Raw genomic sequence first — 23307 nt, 5'->3', positions numbered from 1 at the left:
CTGAAGAAAATTCACAAATAAGATGCACCTCCCACAGAAAACGCTTTGTAAATCAGGCCAGCAGTCTTCTTGCCACCACACTGCGGACAGGTCAGTAAGAATCCAGGCTGTCTGCTGGTCTTCATACAGGGAAAAGGTCCTCTCTGGCTTTCGGTGGGGTCTGAAACCCCATTGTTTCACATTGTGTCCAAGCGTGCCCAAATCCGTGTGATAACCAGTTATGATGACAAGCTAGCCCGCCAAAAGCATCTGTACCCTGCTCTTGCAAACACAAATATCCTAGTGATGGTCCCACCCATAGAAGATTTCATCTTGAGTGGAAATGGTGAAAACTCCTATTCCTTCTGATACCCAGATACCTTACGGGCTCTTTTGCAGTAACTGCTCTCTTCCCTCTCCTTAGTCGCTGCTCCTTTCTTTTGTCACTTAGTCAATGTCCCTGCTCTCTTCCCCTCCTCAGTTACTGCTCTTTTCTATTGTCTCGCAGTCGATGTCCCTGCTCTCTTCCCCCTCGTCAGTCCCTGCTCTTTTCTTTTGTCTCGCAGTCGATGTCCCTGCTCTCTTCTCCTTCTCAGTCCCTGCTCTTTTCTTTTGTCTTGCAGTTGATGTCCCTGCTCTCTTCCCCTCCTCAGTCGCTGCTCTTTTCTTTTGTCTCGCAGTTGATGTCCCTGCTCTCTTCCCCTCCTCAGTCGCTGCTCTTTTCTTTTGTCTTGCAGTCAATGTGCTTGCTCTTTTCTGTTGTGTCGCAGTCGATGTCCCTGCTCTCTTTCCCTGCTCTCTTCCCCCTCTTCAGTCCCTGCTCTTTTCTTTGGTCTCGCAGTCGATGTCCCTGCTCTCTTCCCCTCTTCAGTCTCTGCTCTTTTCTTTGGTCTCGCAGTCGATGTCCCTGCTCTCTTCCCCTCTTCAGTCTCTGCTCTTTTCTTTTGTCTCGCAGTGGATGTCCCTGCTCTCTTCCCCCTCTTCAGTCCCTGATCCTTTCTTTGGTCTCGCAGTCGATGTCCCTGCTCTTTTCTTTTGTCTCGCAGTCGATGTCCCAACTCTCTTCCCCTCTCACTGCTCTGCGGTGTCTGCCTTCTTCCCCTCTCGACCTTGTCTTTATTCCTTCTGCTGTTCCTGTTCTTTTCCTATATAATGGGCTGTTAAGCACACAAAAACCTGTAAGGGTTTCATTGCTCTTGAAAGCAAAAGAACAATAATCTGAATATGACCAGCAAAAATACTAGAACTGCCCCTGTTAGTACAAGCGTGTGCCGAGGGTTTGAATATTGACGTGGTTCAAGGATGGACCTAAGAGGAACAGGAAAATGAAACCTTCCGCCACCTACTTGAAGGCCATGAAAACAAGAAAATCTAAGTAGGCAGACCCCAAGGGACCCATCGATGGGGACCATCACTCCTCCATAGTTCCTGAACTCGTCATCGCTTGTTCTCTATCCCTGCACTCTTCCCTTCTCTTACCACTCCACTGCAGATCTTGCCCTCTTGCTTTGTTTCACTCCCCTTTCCTTCTCATGAATCCCTGCTCTATTGCTTCTGCCCTTTTCTGCTCCTTGCCAGTCTCTGCTCTATTCTTCCCTCTACTTTGTTCTAGCCATCTGGTCATCAGTTTATTCTATGCCTTGCACCCCTCCTTCTCTTTCCAGCATTGTGAGAAAGTGGCTCTGTATATACTGTTCCCTAATAGGTACAGGGTGTACAGAGTCCACAGTCCCCCAGAGGCTGATAGAGGTCAAAGTTAGGTATGACCTTACTCTCAAAAGTGGTAGCTTGGTCGAGCAGTAAGGCAGTACCAGAGGACAGTGTAAAGCATTTATTGTACCCACTCAGTTAGCAAATGGTTTCACACACTCAATAACTGAACTCTAGGCCAATGGTTTGTATATATAAAATATATGCTTGTTTTATTTTTAGAACCACCAAGGGAGTAAAAATATACTTTCTCAGAATGAGAGGTTGAATATAAATACTTTTGTCTTAAACAATAAATTTGTGTAAACAGTCACAGTTGGTTGCAATAAACAATCCTATTTCCTAAACATAACAATGCATTGAGCTCAATGGTAAATTCAGGTTATTTGTAATAAATTACTTTTTTAGATTACTTTTGGAATTCCAGGTCTGGCTCCTAGAACCAGCCTGGGGTCAGTATTCAGAATCAAGTGATGAAAGTCGACTTAATAACTGTAATGATTTTTAAATAATTAGCTATTTCAAAAGTTAGCACTTAGAAAATATTTCAAAGAAAACATTCAATGGATCTCTATGGCAAGAAATTCACATTGCAGGTAGAGTATTTTATCGTTACTTTAGTATTCCAGGACTGGGTGCCTAGACCCAGGACTGGGGTCCTTATCAAAAGCAGGTAAGTAATTTCGTTTGCAGAAATGGTACGATTTTAAAAGAATATTTCAAATTTGCAAAAATAGACACTTAGAAGAAATTTCACAGAAAAGCAGACAATGGTTTCCTATGGGAGAAAAATGAGTTAGAGGTAAGTATAGTTGTGAACACTTTTCAGGGTCAGGGCTGGGCACCAAGATCCAGCACTGGGAGCTCACCTAGGAGCAGGTGAGTAAATTCGTTTTTGTCACTTGGCTGATTTTTGGTGAATTTTTGCAGTTTTGAAAAGTTCACACTTAGAAGATTTTTGGAGAAAAAGCCAGTCAATGTTACCCTATGAGGAAAATGAAGTTAGCGGTTTAAGGGTAAGTACTCGACTGGCAGAGTTGAAATTCCGGGCATGGACTCAGGGGTCCCCCAGTGTCAGGTAGGTACAGTTGGTTCACCCTCAGCGGTTTCAGGACGGCCGGGTGCAGAGAGAGTTAGGCCCAATGTTTTCCTATGAGGGATAGGGGGGCCTTGGTTGGTGGCTGCTGTCTGGCAAGCCACGCGGCTGTGGGAGCTGGGCTCCTGGTCACTCACTCAGGGCAAGTGGGGAAGTAGGTTAGTGTAGAGAGGGCACTGCCAGGGCCACTCGGGCGGCTGGGTGCAGGGTGCTTTTGAGCCTTCGGGCGCTCAATGGAAATCAATGGGAATGTTCCGGTTTGGAAAAAGGCTGCAGGCTCGGGGATGAGGACGTTTCAGGTGCCACCACCACTTCGAGAGGTAAGTTGGGTAGTTGTAGGTTAGGTGGGTACCCCGGGATTGGGCACAGGGGGCCGCAGGGCGCCGGGTGCAGGGGTGCCTTTTGACGTCGGGAATCTTACCCTCTGATGATCGCGGTTGGGGGGGGGCACTTGGTTCTGAGGCTGCAGGCTTCTTCCGGGATGTCGAGGGAGGTCCTTGGGTGCCGGACTCGGGGTCACAGTCGCCGTGGGGTCGTCCTCAGGGTCTTTGTCCACTCCGGCACTGGCCAGGCTTGGCTGGTGCAGAGTGTGTTGGGTCCGCGGTCCCGGGCTGCTGCCAGGGGTTAAAAATAGGTTTCTTGAGTAGAGCCTCTACTCATGGGAGTCCCAGGGGCTTAGAGCCAAAAGGTAGCCAGGTCCTCCGGGGTTGGCGAGGTTGCTGGCCACGAGAGATGCCGCGCTGGTGCAGGTTCGAGAGTCGACAGGCCGGTAGGGCTGGGGCCTAAGCAGTTGGGGTCTTCTTCTCTTTTTAGCAGCTGCAGGGCAGGTCTTTGTTCTTCTTGCTCTACTTGTAATTTTCTATCTGGAATCTGCGGAAGGAAGGTTCAGGGTGCCCCTAAATACTAGATTTAGGGGCGTTACAGGTAGGTGAAGGCCAGGGACCAATGGGTCCTTGTCCTGGGGTGGGTACACCCCCTATCCTGCCTCTCTCCTGTGGGAGGGGGGCAGTAGCCTAATCCTGATAGGGTAGGGCCTCCCATCTTCAAGATGGCGAGAGCCCGGAGATGTGCTTCACCTCGCCTCCCCCACCTGAGGGGTGGGGTGGGCAGGCTGGCACATCCCCTGTCCTTGTATGGGGTTTCCGGCCAAGCTTCCCGCCCGAGTGGGGGGTTGCAGTGGCCTGGGGAAACTCCAAATGGCGGCCTGCCTTTGAAGCTTCCCTTTGCTCATCCTGGGGGAGGAGATTTCTCACCTCACCCAGGATGTGCATTGTTGCAGGCCCGGGAGAGCTGGGGCTCTCCCACCCAGGGGTCCAGCAACGTGTCTGCTTTGTGGCAGCCTGGGCAGCCTCAGAGCAGACGTGGATTGCAAGGTAGCTGTAAGGGGGCATCTCTAAGTTGCCCTCTGGGGTGCTTAGTACATTAAATCCTACACTGGCATCAGTGTGGGTTCAATGTGCTGAGAAGTTTGATACCAAACTTCCCAGGCTTCAGTGGTGCCAATATGGTGCTGTGGAGCTCGTGTTTGACAAGCTCTCAGCACCATGTACTCTTAAATGACAGCACTGCACTTACAGTGCCCAGGAATGGACCCGGGTACTGTAGGGGCACAGGGCTCCTGCTCCTGTGCCCACACCATAGGCGTAATGCACCCAGCTAGAGGGGTGGCTGACATATGCCTTGGCAGTGTGGGTGATGGGCATGGTACACAGTGATGTGTGCCATGTCGACTCTTTGTTTTGTCCTGCACCCAAACACTCAGCCTGCAAAGGCAGTGTGTGTGTGTAAGGGTACAGGGCCTCTGAGGGTGGCACAATGAGTGCTGCAGCCCTTAGAGGCCTTCCCTGGCCACAAGGCCCTGGGTACCTAGGGTGCCATTTACTAGGGGCTGACATGTGGCTAGGGTTTGCCAATTGGGAGTTTGTGTGGTTTAAGGAAGGAACATAGGCCCTGGGCACCTGATTGGCAGGAACCCAGGGTACACTTAATCGAAGTTCATTCAGCAATTTAGCAAAAAGTGGGGGCATACCATGCAAGAAAGATGGCACTTTCTCACAAGCATCACTCTCCACTCTTGTTGCATTGACATCTTAATTTTGCTTGCTCGTTTGGAATCCCAAGGCAGAGGTCACAGCACAAATTAATTACTTCAACATCTCGATTAAGGAAAATCACTGTGTCGGCTCCCATCAAAGATGTGTCAGTAATTAAATCATCTTCATAACTTTCCATGTTATCCTGAGCAGCCAGTTAATTACAGGACCAAATGATATTACTTGCACGTCTGAAATCCCAGTTGATAATGAAGGACCTATCACCACCCCTGATGCCCTGCCTTCAGCAACACTCCAAGATCCTGGTAGTCGCACGCCATACTTGTGAATGAAAATGAATGGGATTGTAACTATTTGCACAAAGCTTTGTGGAACAGCTGGCAGCTTCCAAGGGTGTACCCAGGCTGGAGGGGATGCAGTGAGCACTCCCCTGAATCCTAGTTGAATAATCCTTGTGGGGAAACCTTCAACATCATACGCGCTGCTACTCTTAGGACAATCCAAGCAAGACCTACGTCACATAACAGAATGAGGAGCGACTGTTTGTTGCACAGTAGAAAATTGGTTCAGGGTACTGATTCATTTTCCAGAAACAAAACTGACAATCTTATAGTTTTCCCCTTCCCAAGAATGAAACTCGGTTCAAGACCAGGACAGGCATTCAAGGCCGGTTTTAGCGCTGGTGGCATCCGGTGCGACAACCTTTTTTGGCACCCCCGCACCCTATGACCTCCTCCTCGGATTCTCTCACTACCACCGGGCATAAGTGTGTCTCATCTCTCCAATCATAAGTTATTGCTAAACACAGTGCCTCCTCTGAGGTTTGCGCCACCTCCACAGGTCCGCGCCCAGTTCGGCCACACCAGTCGCACTGCCCTAAAGCCGGCCCTGCAGGCATTGACTGAGTGGTTATTAATTCTGCAGAAAGTGATCAGAATCCTAATACCGTCACTAGAGTGCTTCCATTTCTGTAAAAAGAAATGCAACATTTTCAATACAATAAATAACCAGATTTTGCAGGGGAAAGGTTGGGGTGGTGGTGGTGTGGGGAGTGAGGGATGAGAAGCTAGTGTGGTCCAGAAAGTGAAAGACAAGTTTGCATTGTTTTCAGGTCATTATGCGTTTAAGTCTTTAAGGTCCTCTTAGCACAGAACTGATGAACACGTTCACTTCCCCACTTTATGAAGAAGCTGCAGACCTTCTCTGCAAGGAGCACTTCGCCCAGAGGTTACCACTTTGATAGGTTACCCCACATGGATGGCAGCAGAGAGAGCACTCCCATTTTTAAGCACGGCTTACTCGCCTACAAATTGTACTATTCTGACCTCCACTTGCCGGGGGTGGGAGAGCGTGGATCATTGAATATTCGTTCCCGTACACCAGCTACCACCGTTTCTCCATTAGGAAACACCCCTCAGCACTTGCTTGTTCTCTTGCTAAACATACCGCATAACTATTTTTCATTTGGCTTTCACAGCTCCAAGGGGCTTTAATTATACCAACGAGCTCTTTGTAAATCATTAGCGTAACTTATTGGCAAAATATTGATATACCTGTAGGGTTAGTTACAGCCCAAGCTGCAGTGAGAGTATATATTTTAAGATGAGAGTAATGAGCAATAGATGATCTCTAATGAGTAGAAAATAAGCATGGTTTACTAGTGGTTCAAGTCATAATAAGCATGATGACAAACGTGGTTCCCAAATAATAAACCTGTTTTTTCTTATATGCCTTAAACTCTACAGGGAGTTTATAACTGTCCCATCTTCCGCTTCTGGCTTCTTCCTCCACGAGGGTAATCTCCATGTAGAGTTTTTCCTCTAGCCTCTTTCTACCCTAAGTTCTTCATCTAATCTGCTCTGATGCTCTTCATTGTCTTAGGTTTTTGACCTTCATTTGTAGGGTCGCCTGTGAGAAAGTGCCATCTTTCTTGCATGGTATGCCCCCACTTTTTGCTGAATTGCTGATGTGCTTTGACTGAGTGTGCCCTGGGCTCCTGCCAATCAGGTGCCCAGGGCCTGTGTTCCTTCCCTAAAACTGCATTGAAGCCTAAACCCAAATTGGCAAACCCTGGCCACATGTCAGCCCCTGGTAAACGGTATCCAGGGCCCTGTGACCAGCGAAGGCCCCTAAGGGCTGCAGCACTTATTGTGCCACCCTTAAGAGGTCCTGTGCCCTGACACATACACACTGCCTTTGCAGGCTGAGTGTCTTGGTGCAGGACAAAACAGAGTCAACATGGCACACATCCCTGTGAGCCATGCCCACAAACATACTGCCCTGGTATACCTCAGTCACCCCTCTAGATGGGTGCCCTATGCCAGTGGTGTTGGTACAGGTGCATGAGCCCTGTACCCCTACAGTACCCAGGTCCATTCCTGGGCACTGTAAGTGCAGTGCTGCCATTAAGAGTGTGGTGCTGGGAGATCGTCATCACAAACTCCTCAGCACCATGATGGCTACACTGAAGACTGAGAAGTTTGGTATCAAACTTCTCAGCACATTAAGCCCACACTGATGCCAGTGTGGGATTTAATGTAAAATGCACAACAGAGGGCAACTTAGAGTTGCCCCCTGAAACTAACCAACAACCCGTGTCCTGACTGAGAGGCTGCATAGGCTGCCACCCAGCAGACAGGTTGCTGGCCCCCTGGGTAGAGAGCCCTCCGCTCTCGTGGGCCTGCAACAATGCACATCCTGGGGCGAGGTGCCAAGCCTCCTCCCCCAGGATGGGCAGGGGAATCTTCAAAGGCATGCCGCCTTTGTGAGCCTCCCCAGACCACTTGCTGTACTCAGCAACCGGTCCCCACTGGTTCTGACCCCCACTCTGGCGGGAAGACTGGTGGGAAAACCCAAGGGATGAAAGGGGGTGTGCCAGCCTCTGCCAACCCCACCCTTCGGTGAAGCACAACTCCGAGCTCTCGCCATCTTGATGATGGGGAGCCCTACCCAATCAGGACTAGGCCCCTGCCCCCCTCCCACTGGGAGAGTGGCAGGTAGGGAAAGGTCAGGGACCTATGGGTCCCTTCCCTGGGAGGGCCACTATGTCTGATCGCCATATTTTGAACTTCAGTGTATTACGAGAGCAGGGCAGCTGTGGACATGTGTTCTCAGTGGTGCTGTGGTGCTACAGCGGTCAAAATAATTGAAGTCTGTCTGCAGCCCATATCGGCACAGCTATTCAAGATGGGGTAATGCCTCTACAATGCATAAACATTATTTTACAGATTGTTAACATTTTTCTGCATGAAATCAATTTCATTCTTTATTTTTCAAATATATCACTTGAGTTTTCTGCAAAACTGCTCCAAAGAGAACAGTTCACATTTTCCATGGAAAATGTGCTAGTCCTTCCTTTTCCTCTACAGTGACAATTTACATCCCATCCCTGTCTGTTTGTGGCTCTTTAAGCCCAAAGCCAGCTTCACCGCATACTTTGCCAGGGATTCTGGTGTCAGCTGTCCTCCTTTAAAATGCATACTCCCACAGCCCCTTTACTGGCACTCCTCGTTCTTGTTATTGCATGCCGGGTGCCCATTGCTGCCCACAGTGCTTAAACTTTTCCCAGTTATGAACAAGTCTTGAAATGGGGTGTCTAGGACTTGAACTCATAGTTACCTAGTTAGCTTTCTGTGGGTTTCAACCTCAAACTAAATTGAGCTAACCAAATGTTTCCTTTTTCTTCCCCCATGACTGGGGAGAAAAAACTTTCATGGTTTAGCAAACACCCGAGGATTTGGTCACATATCTGTTTCAGGGGCAGTTATGAAATGCTTTAGATTTCCTAATCATGTATTATGCTTTTTCTGATATTTGATGGGCACTGCATGGTTTTAACAAGGGGACATTGGCATCCATAAGCTGTCCTCTGGGAGGGGGAAGAGCCATTTAACGTTTAGTGCCTTCGCAAAGTTTGCTGTTCTGCCTTCTGTAGTGGAGGGTGCACCGCTGCTCCACTAGCCGTGCACCACTAAATTTTTGTTCACCGGCGTTGCGGTACTTTTTTCTCTACTGTGACACCAGCTGGCAATTTGGCAGCAACTTTGAGTGGTAATATGTCCTGGCGGCAGGTTGAAAGAGAGGCAACCCCCTATGTAAATTATTTAAGGTCAGGGAACAGGGGGAAAAGGAAACAGCAAACTATAATATACAGTATCCCTCAAGACCTATATTTCTTTAATTTTCGTGGATTCTCAGTAGAAAAACACAACAACCTATTACATGTATTTTTTATCTTTTTTATTTAATTTCTTTTGTTCATTATTTTACGTACAGATAAAATTCATCTCTTATTTTCAAGACAACATATAAACATTCATTACTATTTTCATGTATACAGAGATTGGCATTGCTTCAAAAGAGAAAGAGAAAAAATCCCCACACCATTTACACCTCTCCACACTCCTCATTCATATCACTAACATACATAGCACACACCCTACCCACCCCAGGGCCCGACACCATGCACAAGAAGACCAAAAACAGGGGTGAACTGCTCAGCCCTCTGTTGCTGTGCTGTGCGCTGGGGTGTGTCATACACACTGGTCTGTGTATGACATGACAAAAATACATGTAATAGGTTGTTGTGTTTTTCTACTGAGAATCCACGAAAATTAAAGAAATATAGGTCTTGAGGGATACTGTATATTATAATATGTCCTGGCGGCTCCAGTCTCTCCTGATCCCTTCCTCTGTTGTACTACCCACCTAAATCTGTTGGCCTCTATGGCTCAGCCCCTTTGTGCAAACTGCATCCAATGGACTGACCTAAAGTGAGAGGTGGTCGGATGCTATTAATTAGTCTTGGGTGCCAAATGGATGTTCCAGACCCAAGGGTAAGGCCCTTACCATCAGGAACGCCCCTCTCCACCTGCCCTTAAATTAGTTGGAGGGAACAAAGAGGAAGGCAGACAGACCAAATGCCAGTTTTGGATGGCTGACCCCTTTCTGATGGCTCATAAATGAGGCCTGTATATTTTACATGATCTTGTTGAAATGTATTGCATCTCTAAACTTCTCAGTGATTCAGGCTGTTGTTGGTACCTTTGTCTCTATCGACGGACGTTTCTACGTTACTCGTAATAATGTCCTTTTAGCAGGCTGGTCCCTTCCGAATGCAATGAATGGGGTAAATGCAGGTGTGCTACAAGACATGCAGGTGTTAACATTGTCTTATGTCGCAATGTCACTAAATGTTTGTAAACCTTGACCCGTGCAGGCATTGTCCATAACACAAACATCCACACTGTTTTTTCTCGCTCACTTTACATCTTCGTTTACTATTGTTTTGAGTAATTGTAAATCTTTTAGTATTTTCTACGCAGTTTCTTTTTTTCCTACTTCTAGTTTTAATATATTTAGTCAATTAAGATCTTAGGTTTTGGTTAAAATATTTGCCGTCTTCAGACTTCTCTTGTCCTTAACGTCTTTTGTTCTCAGATCAGTATGAGTTTTGTCTTAAGTTAAATCCTCCCTGTTTTCCAAAAACAGCAGATCCGAAGCACTGTCAAATTGGTATAGTTTCTTTTTTTCTGTAGGTTGCAGAAACAATGATGTTTTCCTACTCTCTGGAATTATTGCATACATCTTTCTGACATTTAAGTTACTAAGTACAGTTCACCACTAAATCTAAGTCATTTATCGACAAGCTGATTCAAAAAGACACCCCCTAAAAGTGTTTGCTCAACACTGGGGAATCTTGTAATAGTTCATTGATTCAGCAGAACTAGACAAGGTGTCTCAAGCTTCTCAGAGGGCCCTGCCTAATATTAGAACACTTTATCAAACAAACTGCGGGCCACTGGTAATCTCAGCCTTTTTAGACTCTTGCTGAAGACGTAACTCTTTATTCAAGCCTTCTCCGATATTATCTGCTTTGTTTCCAAATGGCTAATACCTTAGCACCAACAGCCATCTGGTGATGGTTTGCTATAAAGATAGGCATGACCTAACCTGTTATTGTAGCAATACAATACTTTCTTATCGTACGCCGTGTTGTCTGTCTTAATGTAACCTATCTATTTACTGTCCCATCTACACCACATGCATTAGTCTCACCTGGACGGCTTCCCCTTGCTCTGCTGATTACTGATATAGCAATGTATTTTAAGGAAATATTTCCTGATATTACATTTCTTGGGATTTGTGTCTCTGCGTCATGTAATCCGCGATGGCTTACTTTGAATACATTAAAAGGTTACGAGCTCTGCCAGGTCAGCCAGAGGTGACCAGAAATTCCTTCATACTTATTTCTCCATCAGTAACATGGGTTTGTGCTTTCACAAAGATGTGCTGAGAACATTAATCTACCTGGCTTTTGCTTCGTCTTTAGGATGTCTCTCCAAGCTGTACATAATTGCACACATGGTAGGGGGGGGCTGAGAGAGGGCTTTCAATAAACCCAGCTAAGTAATCCAACAATCCCACACTCTGTTATATAAAATAATTCTCTGCTAGTATCTGTCCAAACAATGCAGTGATTAGCTCTTCAGTGTAATGTCCCGAGGCTTATATCTCGTTTACTCCTAGAAATTATTTCTTATCCTTAACAAAATGTGAGTTTTCAAGTCGGAGAATATATTTTTGATCCTTCCTCTAGAGAATTCTCTAAGCTCTACAATTTGGCACTGTTTATAGAACTAGATGATCTAGGTTTCAGTCCCTGATTAGCTTGTGTTGCCCCTGTTCTGAAGAACTAATACTTTGTCATTTTTATCATGTTCTCCACACCACCAGAATAAAACGACCTTCTTAATATGGCCCTGTCAGTCCCGCCCCATTCCTTCCTTTCCTTTGATTGGCATTTTGCAAAGCCTATTCGTTTCAACCATCCATCAATAGTTTGGAAATAACAAATGAATCAACTGATTGTTCTGTGAAAGAAGTGACTCTCTTTATTTAAAGTAAGGTCTTCCTACTTCAAGCATCTACCTAATGCTGCCATAGCATCATGTAGAAGCTATGCCGGGGGTTCACGTTATTATCCTAGTAACCATACTTTGAAATACTTGACACTACATGTTCATGTTTTGTCATTGAAATGTACCTCACATTGCACTAGTTCCTTTGAAATTGGATAATCTGCTAACCTGCAACAAGAATGCGAAGCAGGTTTGAATAAAAGTTTTTCATTAAAGTACCATTACACGTAATCACAACTTCAAAACCATCAAACAATAGTGATTGATGTTGGTCCAAATCATAAATCCCTGGTGAATCTAAGTCTGCTCTCGGAATGTGTCACAAAGAAAGACGCACAATAATTTAAGTACCACTTCAAAGGGTTGTTTAATAGTCCCCGCAACTTCAGTCCCCGCAACTTCAGTCCCCGCAACTTCAGTCCCCGCAACTTCAGTCCCCGTAACTTCAGTCCCCGTAACTTCAGTCCTGCTTAAAATATTCCTGCTGTTGTGATGTCTTTTGGTGTGTCTGGGGGCAACCCCTACCCTCGTAGATAGGCCAGCCTAGAAAGAGGCATCTGTTGATACCATAAGCAAACCGCTAAGTGGGGGGGTGACGTAGCCAGCCTGCCAATGTTGGACAGTGCCCCTCTGCGCCATCACCAGCCCTGGTACCACCAGTGCTTTCAAGTACTGATTTGTGTACAGTTCTTGCATGATTTGAGGAACAGCCGTTCTCGAGGAGGGCTTGGCTAGCCAGCCTAATAACTCAGATCAATGATTAAAAATACCTCTCCCTATATTGCTGGATGTTAGGACAACTCCAGAATGTATCGAAACTAGTGCAATGTGTGACATGGCATCATAGGCAGAGTTGGAAGGGCCCTCAACCCACATTCCACAGCCATTCGCAGTTCTAAGAAATCCTGTATACATATTTCAACTGGATCAGTCGATACTGGGCTCTCTTAGCTCCTATTCTTGGAGCAATACGGGTATCCCCCCTGCTCTCCTCCGTTAGGTGGCAGCATCTGCCTCACACGCTTGTCGTTGGGTCAGGAAACTATATGAATTAATAATGAACAGTTATTCGTAAAGCTTACAAATGTTTTGGGGGCCAAGGGCTCCAATATCCAGTTGGGTCTAAAATCAGATCGGCTATTTCACCACAAAGCAGTGGGGGTTCAAGGCGTGCTCCGCTGCAGACAACGATGACATTGAGATCTGTGGAGGTCCTAGTCTAGCTGCGAGTAAGAGTGAGAACGTACATCTTTAGCCACGCAGCTGCTAATCCTTTCACCATCCCTCACCCCACCGCCCCCTCCCTCATGGATGTTTGGGGTAGGTGCAGCTCAAACCTTCATATTTTTATTTTCTCCACAGTAGTGTGTTCTTTTTTCCAACATCTTGGGAATTTAGAAGGTACCCAGGTGCAATTTTTTTGTCACCACTCCAATCTTTTATTCGCCCGTCACCAATCTTCCCATTCAGTTGCAGGTGCCTTTCATCACACACCTGGGTTACATTCTCACAACTCAGTTGGCTATAAAAAAGATCTCTGGCAAAAAAGCCCCCCTAGAGGGGCCCATTGGACATTGCAGCACCTGCCCAGTGAGGAGCACGACCCAATGATGAAGCAGGCCACCTTTGGTTGGGTTAGGGCCTGTGCTCTAATGAGCTCACGATCCTAGTGACCTTACTGGATACAGGTATTTAATATACTACCTAGGACCATCATTGAAACGGTATACTCTATTGATATATGTCGGGAGAATGTATACTGAACCGGAATTTCCCCCAGGTCTCCTCAGTTTGAGACATTGTTTTCTGCAATGTCTGGATTTAGTAGGTTTACTTGAAGGCAATCTACAATTCCAGAGTAGACTCGTACCAGATGGTTACAACATCACCAGTAGTGCTCGCCAAGGCACCAACCACTTTATGGTCCATTCAGCCGCCTACTGAAACCACCCTACGTGGGGTTATGGAATGCATACGTCCCCATCTAGACAACGGGGACACAGTGGCGCTCATTCTTTTGGATTTGAGCGCCGCTTTTGACACGGTATCCCACACGGTGCTTATAAATACACTCAAATCACAGGGTATTGGAGGGGCCGCCCTAAATTGGTTCCATGCCTTCTTCTCCAATCGTACCTTCCAAGTTTTCTCCAAAACTGCCTGCTCTGAAGTCCATTCTTTTGCCCATGGGGTGCCTCAGGGATCCATTCTCAGCCCTTTATTATTTAATCTTTATGTAAGACCATTGGCTGAGATGGCTGAGAAATCCGGCTTATCCATCTTTTCCTATGCCGATGATTCACAAATCATTTTCTCCCTATCTTCACATAACACAACTACCCCCTGTACTCTAAAAACTGGCCTAAATAATACATCCTCATGGATGCAAAAGAATGTTCTGAAATTAAATGGAGAGATAATGGAGGTACTGGTGTGGGAAAATAGAAAGAACTCTGGAACCAGCAACATTGGCCGTGCAAAATGGGTGGTCTCCCATCCCCCTCACCACAAGTCCATAACTTAGGCATCATAATTGATGATGCACTTAGTATGCATCCCCAATCCGTCAAAGTCGCAACAACCTGCTTCACCATCATTAAATGGCTGCGGAAAATTTGTTGGATGCTACCAGAAGCGACTAGAAAAAGCGTGGTCAATGCCTTAATTACATCAAGGCTTGACTACGGTAATGTGCTCTATGTGGGATCAAACAAATCGGTAATTCACAGACTACAGATGTCCCAAAATGCCGCAGTTAGACTTCTATGTGGAGTCCCTAAGACCATCCCGATCTCGACTTATCGACAGCAAACTACACTGGCTGAAAATCGAGAGTCGAATAAAATTCAAGGCGCTTAACTATATGCACAGAATTAAATCCCGCAGGGCTCCCAGCTACCCGTTGGCCCTGGACAAGGCATACCTTCCTTCTCGCAATCTTCGATCAGCCACCCAAGGAAGGTTTGTTGTCCCAAAATTCAAATTAGCCCGGATGGGCGGCAAATCCTTCTCACACCTAGGCCCCTCACTTTGGAATTCTCTTCCCATTGCTCTCCGTAATGAGACAAACTATATCAAGTTCCGCAAGTCGCTAAAAACCTGGCTGTTCGATAAATAGAATGCTTTCTGTCTATCACGCCTTGACCTGCTTCTGCGCCGGGAAACCCTTTTTGGGTAGCTGTCGCGCATTATACATTTAAAAACTAACTAACTTTCACACGCCACACACAATGCCATTGCTACCACTAGCTCAACACAGCAGGCTGCCTTCATGACGGCACACCTCTCCCGTGCTGCTCAGCGAGAGTGCACCTTTGGTCAGATGTCACAGTTTGAAGGTAAAATGAGGTCTATTTGTTAAGGATGGTAGATGATTGATTGCTGGTTTCATATTAATCCACATCTCAAACAGATCCTGACCTCTGCATCCTCATGTTTGATTAATTGGTAATGTGCGTTTAATGTGGCTGACAGTGCTTCCCCTCCGCAGTCCTTGCTCTTTGAAGTCGCTCACTCCACAGTGTACGCCTACACTCTCCAAGGCACTCCTCTTAGTAGACCTTGTTACTTGATCTCTGCCCCTTTCTGCGCCTTCTCTGCCAACCCACTCACTCTGAAGTCTCTGCTGTTCCTCAGCCCTTCAGCAGTTATTGTTTTCTTGTGCTGTTAACCATTTATTTCTTTTGTCCTCCTGTCCTTCAACCCACTCTTAGGGGACTGCTTGTTGCTCTACCGATCACTCTTCTCCTGTCTCTCTGCCCTCTGTGTCACTGGGGCCCTCTCCTCCACCTTTGCCTGACTTCTATTACTTCTCTTGCCTACAAGTCTGATGCTTTCTGTGCCCCAAGATTCTTCCCCTTCTTCCATCCACAGTCTTAAGAAGATTCTTATGTTGCTCTATGTTGTTACTCTCCTTCTTTCAGTCCAATCTCAAACTGAGTGTGGCCCTTCTGTTTTCTGACTATAGGCGGACCACGCTGCCAACCGCACTCAGTTCGGGAACAAAATTCACACCTTTGGGGTAATCCAGGAGAAACTTGCACGCATGGCCATGCTGCATTATGTTACTGAGGTAAGGACAAAGATACCAAAGCCATATCATGCCTCTGTGATAGGAGAGTGGGACATTTACTAGAAAACAAAGAAGCTGGTGTGGGGGCGGAGGGAGACCAAGAGTGGAAGGTACAGCTGATGGGGAAGGAAAGTGGAAAGACTGAGCCTAAATATTTTATATGCAGATGTGAGCGAGGGTCACAGAGGCCTGATGCCTCTGTGATGTGCAGCTGGAGCCTGAGATGCAAAATAATGTTCCTGCTTCATCTAACAAAGACATTAGTTGTCCCTTGTGTTCCAGTTTTTAATTAAAGGTTCTTTGTTTTCTCCTCCAGTCCATGGCCTACATGGTCAGTGGAAACATGGACACCGGTGCTAAGGACTTTCAGATCGAAGCTGCCATCAGCAAGATATTTGGCTCTGTGAGTATCTCTCTGTAAAAGCACATCAGGGCAGAGGGGTGGATCCAAATCTGCCTCACATTGTTCATAAAGATTTGTTTGCTGCGGCACTGGCCCCATGAATCAGGGGCCGCGATGGCTAAAGTCTTAAAAAGCGAGGTTCCTATGCCACACAAAGCATCACCCAGCATTCTTTGGATCACTACAGCCATAGCGTCCACAGCTATTGCCCTTTGAAGCAAACAGTGCAACAACCACAGCTCTTTTCAAACACAAATGCTGCCAGTGCTTCTGCTCTGGCCACAAGAAGCGTGAAAGCAGGGCTAGCCAAAGCAAACCGAGACTAGTCCTTTTGCAGCTCAGGTCCCAGCAAGTAAGTGTCATGACCACCACAACTGTAGTCCAACACAGTTAAGGCTGCAATTCCTTGAGCTCAGGCCCCATCAAGCAAGCCACACGACAACCACAGCTCTCACCAAACACAACAAAATCTGCCACTGCTGCACCTCTGGTCCCATCCAGCAAGAGGCACAGCCACTGCAGCTCAGTCAAATTGAGAAAGCGATGCATTTGTCCCTCCCACCCCGGAGATGAGGTGTCCTTGCTACAGACCTGTCTTGCCTAAATAAGGAATTTTATAGCCCCCAGAGCTACTAAGCAAGGAATGCACATGCTACGGCTCCTGTTTTATTGAATAAGGAAATCCACTTCTCTGCTTGCTACTCTGCTACTGCCCGAGTTAATTAAGTGAGTGGTTTTGACTGACTGACTGACATTAAGTGAGTGTGACTTGAGCCCCATTAAAAAAAGACATTGAGGCTCATTGAACAAGTTGGCCATTGCTACATCCCGACCCTCTTTGAACAAAAAAGGTAACTGCTACCTCTCCCCTCACATAACGGACCCCTCCTTACATCCTTAGCTTCTACACAGGAACCCAGCCTCTGGACCCCAGTCTCATGAAACACGGGTTGCCACTTATACAGCACTACCCTCTATGAACAAGAAATATACAAATGCTACCACTCCCCTCAACCCTTGTGTATGGGACTCCTCCTTACATCCATAGACTTTTCATAAACTGGACCCCATCTTGGAAACCCAGCTTCATGAAACAAGGGGCATCACTTATGCAGCACTACCCTCTGCGAACTAAGATATTCCTACCACTCCCTCTTACATGAGCGACCACCTCCTTTCATCCATACCCTTTCCATACATGGGGCCCCACCATCGGTAACCAACAATGAAATATCTCTTAACTCTCTTGTCTATCTTCTCCCATTAGGAGGCGGCCTGGACTGTGACAGACGAGTGTATCCAGATCATGGGGGGAATGGGTTTCATGAAGGTGAGTAGAACCCCAAAAGCCACATCCAGAGCCTACACTGTCAAATGTCATAATTGTATAGAGAGCTGAGGGTTACAGAGCTGCAGCCAGAGAACTGAATTTATGTAACCACAAATTGCCTCCTAATCGGGAGTGGTCAGGTAGCAGAAAGAGGCTTGGAGATCAACCGCAGACTCCTCGGGTAAGGTTTTGGGTGCTCTTGTGGATAGTCTGGGAGTCTAAAGTAAAGGGACATGCATGAGTCAGCAGGTATTGGTGTGTTCCTGAAGCCCAGGATGGGATGTAAGGTTGTAATCAGGATTTTGGATTTGTGGATATGGGTAGTGGCCGCCACCCAGTGCACAGTTACCCTTCCATTCCATTCTACAACCTAAAGATGCATTCAGACTTGGCCCCTGAAATAATGTTTTCCCTTTTCAGGAAGCCGGTGTTGAAAGAGTTATGAGAGACCTGCGAATATTCAGAATTTTTGAAGGCACCAATGACATCCTAAGACTGTTTGTGGCCCTGAACGGTTTCCAGGTGAGCAAGTTTCCTGTATGCCTTTCTGGTTCCCTCTTTTCTTAGCATTCCTTCTCTCCCTCGCTCTTGGTTCGCATCTACTAACGTACTCCATGGTGAAGACCATCTGAAGATCATGCCGTTCAGGATTTCTCAGAAAAGGAAAGGGCAATTGAGAGGGTAAATTGCATGCCCTTGTAGCAGCCAAACTCCTTTTATTAAGGGGCGTCACTGGCTCATATCGAGCAGCTGGCTCCAATGAGCTATGATCTGCTAGCCCCAGCACAGTTGTGCGATGGCCCCAAAGATTGCAAAGTACGTTCTGGAGGACCTACAGGTCAGCGTTTTGATATTGGAGCCAAAGATGTAGTGACTCCAAAATCAAAGTTGTTTGAGGGTGTTTCAAGTATAAGGACCATTTCAGGGGCCACATATTTTATTCAGGTCACTGCATAGGAGGAGCGTTTTGCATGTATGCTACCTCTGTGAGCTTAGCAGGAAAGTTGCAGAAATGTCTTGGGTCTGGTAATAAACCAGAGCTCTCCGAAGACGGAAGGAGGACAGGAATAATTTGGGTCTCCCAAGAGGGGCCCCATATCAGGTTTTAACAGATGACAGTTCAGTGGTTTGTTTTGTTGCTTGTTTTGAATTTGCCCCTTTACACTGAGCAGTGGCTCTTTTTGGGCTATCCTCCCTGTGTCTCCGATTGACAGGCCGTCACATGACTGCAGTCAACCTCATTAGCCTTAAAAATTGCTGCCAGTCGACATCTACACAGAAGAGACGTGCCCAAGGCAATTGTGCCTCTACCCAGCTGGTACAGGGGACTGGCTATGCTTTTAGCAGTTTAGATATACTTATTTTGTCATCCATAAAATGATGCTTTGTCCATGGCAGCCCTTCCCCAGTAGTACAGTATGTTTACAATTCCTAACAGTATTGCAGTTGATGCCCAACCTAATGCATCCTCTCATGACCATTGTCCCCACTGACCATTGTATTTGATTAGAATGAGACCTGCCCCCCTTGATCTTAACTCTGATCCAGAAAGTGCACTAAATCTCACATGCGGGTTGGAGACTGGCACTCCTCACATCAATATCCATGACCTGCTGGAGGGATTCTGCATCTCCTGTTTATCACAAAGCCATGGCTCCTGGAACCCTTGATCACACTTACTTTAGATATTTTCCAAATGCTTTCAAGGTGTGGTAATTTGATTATCTTTAAATATATTGATACTGAACAGCTGTGGAGCCTATCCCGAGTTTTGATTGTTTTAAGTATTTTAAAGTTAACCTTTTCTCCAACTAGCACTTGCACTTTTTTATCTACTGGCCCTTCTGCTGCGCTGTACCACAACTTCTGTCAGTGTGCGGGGGATGTCATGGCAGACGTAGCTATCCAATACTCCTCTATCCATTTTTGTATTCTAAATATTTGAGTAGATCAGGCAGTCCCTTGCCAAAAACCATGTTGATAGTCTGATAGTGTTTTACCCATTACATTCATTTGATCTTTAGAAGGCAGAATTGCATCATATTTGTATTCCTTGACCTCTTGGTTGAACACATTGTTCTGCAATTGTGTTCTCTCTAACTATAGCACCTAAAATCTAAATTTGAATCCACGAAGAGATCGGCATCCAGATACGCTTCCAGCCCAGGAAAGATGCAGAATATTTTTGCCACTCCTAAACTGACCCCTAAATCTGTCAGATCTAAAAATAGATCAGAACATTGCCAAGTGTTCCTTCTCCAGCACTGGATCTTTCATTGATTCACCTGCTTGAATTCTCTGTCTTCGTGCTCAAAACCCCCTGTAGTAATTTTTAATATGGAAGCGTATCTTTATGCTCTATAACACTGAACTATCCATAGACTATATACATCATATCCACAATCTTTAGATCGGATAGAGACTTCTAGCCCCAGATTCCCTTACCCTAGAATTATCCCTAGGAGTCGGACTGGATCTGTAAATTTTTCCAAGCAGTACCTCTGTGCGCCAGTAGGTGGCGTCGTTCGGCTCTGCATGGCATCGTCCACGCCGGAAGTGATGTGTGCTGTGCTTATATAGGCCCCACCCAGCACGCTGGCGTCTGTTCTTATCTTTGCGTGCCAGTCAGCGCTGATCCGCAGAGAGCTATCCCCAGTGATTTTAGACTGACCTTTTTCAACTTTGACAACGTTTTTGAGACCTTTCTCCTGGTGTGGCAGGGATATTTCGAGCCCTGTGGCACCTGTCACTGACAGATGTCGGTGACAAACCTGCATCTTCTTTGACTCTGGTGCCTTGAGCACAACCATGACGCGAAGACCTGTGTCAACTGCCTTTGACATGCGCCCCAAGGCCATGAGGGAGCCGTCTCTCAAGCTCCTGGCTGCTTGGCTTGCGATACCACAATGGTCTCAGTCGAGAGGAAGGTCCCTGGATCAGTTGTGGAGTCATTGATCTTCGTTGCAGTCAAAGTCGTCTGGCCGTTCGAGTAAGTCTCACAAGAAGAAAGAGTAAGAAGTTGAAGAGGACTTTGACGTCACCCCATCCATCAAAGTTTTCAGACGACACGAGGGAGCATCGTCATTCAAGTTTCAGGGAGCCAAAGTAACCCCCCCCCCCCCCCCCCCCCCCCGTCCAACGTAGCAAATTTTATGAGGCTATGTACCTCGTATTTAGGCAGCCTGCTGCCGGGAATCAACACTATCACACAGATATACCCAGATTTCCTAGCTACATAATACCAGGTCTTCCCAACACATGACCTACCCACTCATGTCGTGCTGGGAGAGAGCAATCACTGGCACTGAGTACCGCTAAGCAGGTGTTGCTTTCTAAATGGGGAACAGGCGGGGTCCCAACCAGACTGTATTGGTTGCATAGGGTATGGGAGGTGGTGAGCATGGAGAAAATCACAGCAAGCCTCGCGCGCAAACTCTCCGCATTTGACAAAACCTGGGGTATTCCTATGGAATTTTTATCTACTGAATTCACAGAACTTACTTGCCTGAGATATGTCCGGGTACTTTCGCTCCCCAAATCACACCCTACTGCAGAGCACCATACCCGCATGAGATAATCTAACTCCCTTGAGAGAACAGGCTTGCATCACTGGATTAAAAGGCCACCCTTAGCTAACAAGTCTCCTTCTTTTCTTCTCCTTTCTATCTTTCACTTTATCCACGAATTACTAACATATTGTTTCCCTACCAGCCCATGGATGTAGGTGGTAGCTATTGTTCTTACTGCAAATTCAAAATTAAAAGATTTTTGGGCAGCCCATTCCTGCTGGCGCGCATCAGGCCCCACGGGTTCAGTAGGGGCTCCTACTGGTTTCCTGCCGGAGTGTCTGGCCCGTGTACCAGTCGGGCTCCTTGGATTCACGTATGGATCTGGACTGGCTCCCGTCATACGACTTCGACCTTCTCTAACACCAGTCCCGATGTCGACGCTCCCAGAGCCGCCAGTGCCCCCTGGCTGCACTGTCCTCATTCTATTCCCAGACTCCATCATGGAGCTAGAGGGTCGACTCTGGTGCCGACTAGAGCCTTGCCCTCCAGGCCAGAGCCTGAGCTGTATTCCTACTGGCTAGGACTTGGAAAGCATTGTGAGGGTCCACTGGACCCTGAGGAATACCTTCCTCTAGACCTCATCATGGACTGGTCTGAGAAGTTCGCGGACGCCAGTGGACTGGACACCTCCCCAGATGCTGACATGGTTGCTCCTCCTACCATGGCTACAGCTGAGGGAGCATCTTTTGCTGTGGTGGGGAGGAGGACAGCCGAGGTCCGGGACCTTAACTTGCCTTCAGTGGCAGTCAGACTAACATCTTGACAGAGGTGCTTCAGCCGGGAGTGACCCCCTTCGAGACCCGCTTCTTTCATTTACAGACGTCCTGCTTGGGACCTGGTCCGAACCCTTCACAAAGGCTCCTGCGAGCAGGAAAATTGCCTGCTGCCATCGCACCATTCCAGGAGACCCCACTTTCCTTACGTAACACCCTACCCAGAAGAGCATCATGGTCCAAGCCTCCACTTCCCTTGTAAACCCTGGAGCATTCCCTACCACCCCACCATATGGGGAATCCAAGAGGCTGGACACTTTAGGCATGAAAATGTTGTCTTCCACCAGCCTGGCACTGCAGTCAGTGAACTTTCGGGTCGTTACTCCCATGCACTGTGGGATTCAGTTGCGCAGGTGCTGCCCATGGTCCCGAAGGAGGCCATGACCATACTCTCCCAGGCTATGGCAGACGGGAGAGACGCAGCCAACTTTACAATCCGATGTAGACTGGACTAGTTCCTCCCTCTTGACTTTGACGATGGGAGGCTGTACGGGTTAATCCTTAAAGAATTGGCAGAGAACATTAACAGTCAATGAAGTGTTGGACACTATCAGACATGGCCATTCTCTGTACTTCTTTGAGAATGTCTTTCTCCAAAAATAGAGAAAGAGAAATATCTAAAAGAATTGTGTTTGGAGATTGCCAGGCTACTTAAGGAGCCAGAAAAGTGCCAACCTCAGAAAAGAATCTAGGATTTTATTTTGAGATTCTTTTTTATACTAAAAACAAAAAACTGGTGAATGGTGTAGGAAAGTGGGTTTCTGTTGCAGTAACCCCCCCCCCCCCACACACATACACACTTTTTGCCAGACTACTGATGCACTTCTTCTTGGTGTGCCCTGGGTCCCTGCCAATCAGGTTTCCAGGGCCTGTGTTCATTCCCCAAAACTAACCCAATTGGCTTCTCTGGCCACAGGTCAGCCCCTGGTAAATGGTACCACAGGTACCCAGGGCACTGTGACCAGGGAAGACCTCTAAGGGTTGCAGCACTTATTGTGCCATCCTTAGAGGCCCTGTACCTTTACACACACACACTGCCTTTGCATGCTGCGTGTTTTGGTGCAGAACAAAGTAAAGAGTCGACATGGCACACATCCCTATGTGCCATGCCTACAACCGACTGCCCTGGCATAGATCAGTCACCCCTCTAGCTGGGTGCCCTATGCCAGTGGTGAGGGTACAGGTGCATGAGCCCTGTACCCCTACAGTGTCTAAGTCCAATCTTAGGCATTGTAAGTGCAGTGCTGCCATTACGAGAAGATGGTGCTGGGAGCTTGTCATTACAAACGCCACAGCACCATAATGGCTACACTGAAAACTGAGAAGTTTGGTATCGAACTTCTCAGCACATTAAACCCACACTGATGCCAGTATGGGATTTAATGAGGAATACACACAGGG

At 47.0% G+C, this 23307-nt stretch overlaps 1 protein-coding gene across 2 annotated transcripts in view; it reads left to right on the top strand.

Moving 5' to 3' along the window:
- Window positions 1-23307, top strand: part of ACADVL (acyl-CoA dehydrogenase very long chain) — a 124773-nt gene that overhangs the window by 69892 nt on the left and 31574 nt on the right. For both annotated transcript variants that reach the window (XM_085640115.1, XM_085640116.1), the window contains 4 exons: window positions 15727-15831; window positions 16148-16234; window positions 17502-17564; window positions 17985-18086. In XM_085640115.1, coding sequence (XP_085496241.1) covers window positions 15727-15831; window positions 16148-16234; window positions 17502-17564; window positions 17985-18086 — 357 coding nt within the window. The remainder of the gene's footprint in view (window positions 1-15726; window positions 15832-16147; window positions 16235-17501; window positions 17565-17984; window positions 18087-23307) is intronic.

Source organism: Triturus cristatus, chromosome 12 (genome assembly GCF_964204655.1).
Source record: "Triturus cristatus chromosome 12, aTriCri1.1, whole genome shotgun sequence".
NCBI lineage: Eukaryota > Metazoa > Chordata > Amphibia > Caudata > Salamandridae > Triturus > Triturus cristatus.
This window is presented reverse-complemented; position numbering and strand designations above follow the sequence as displayed.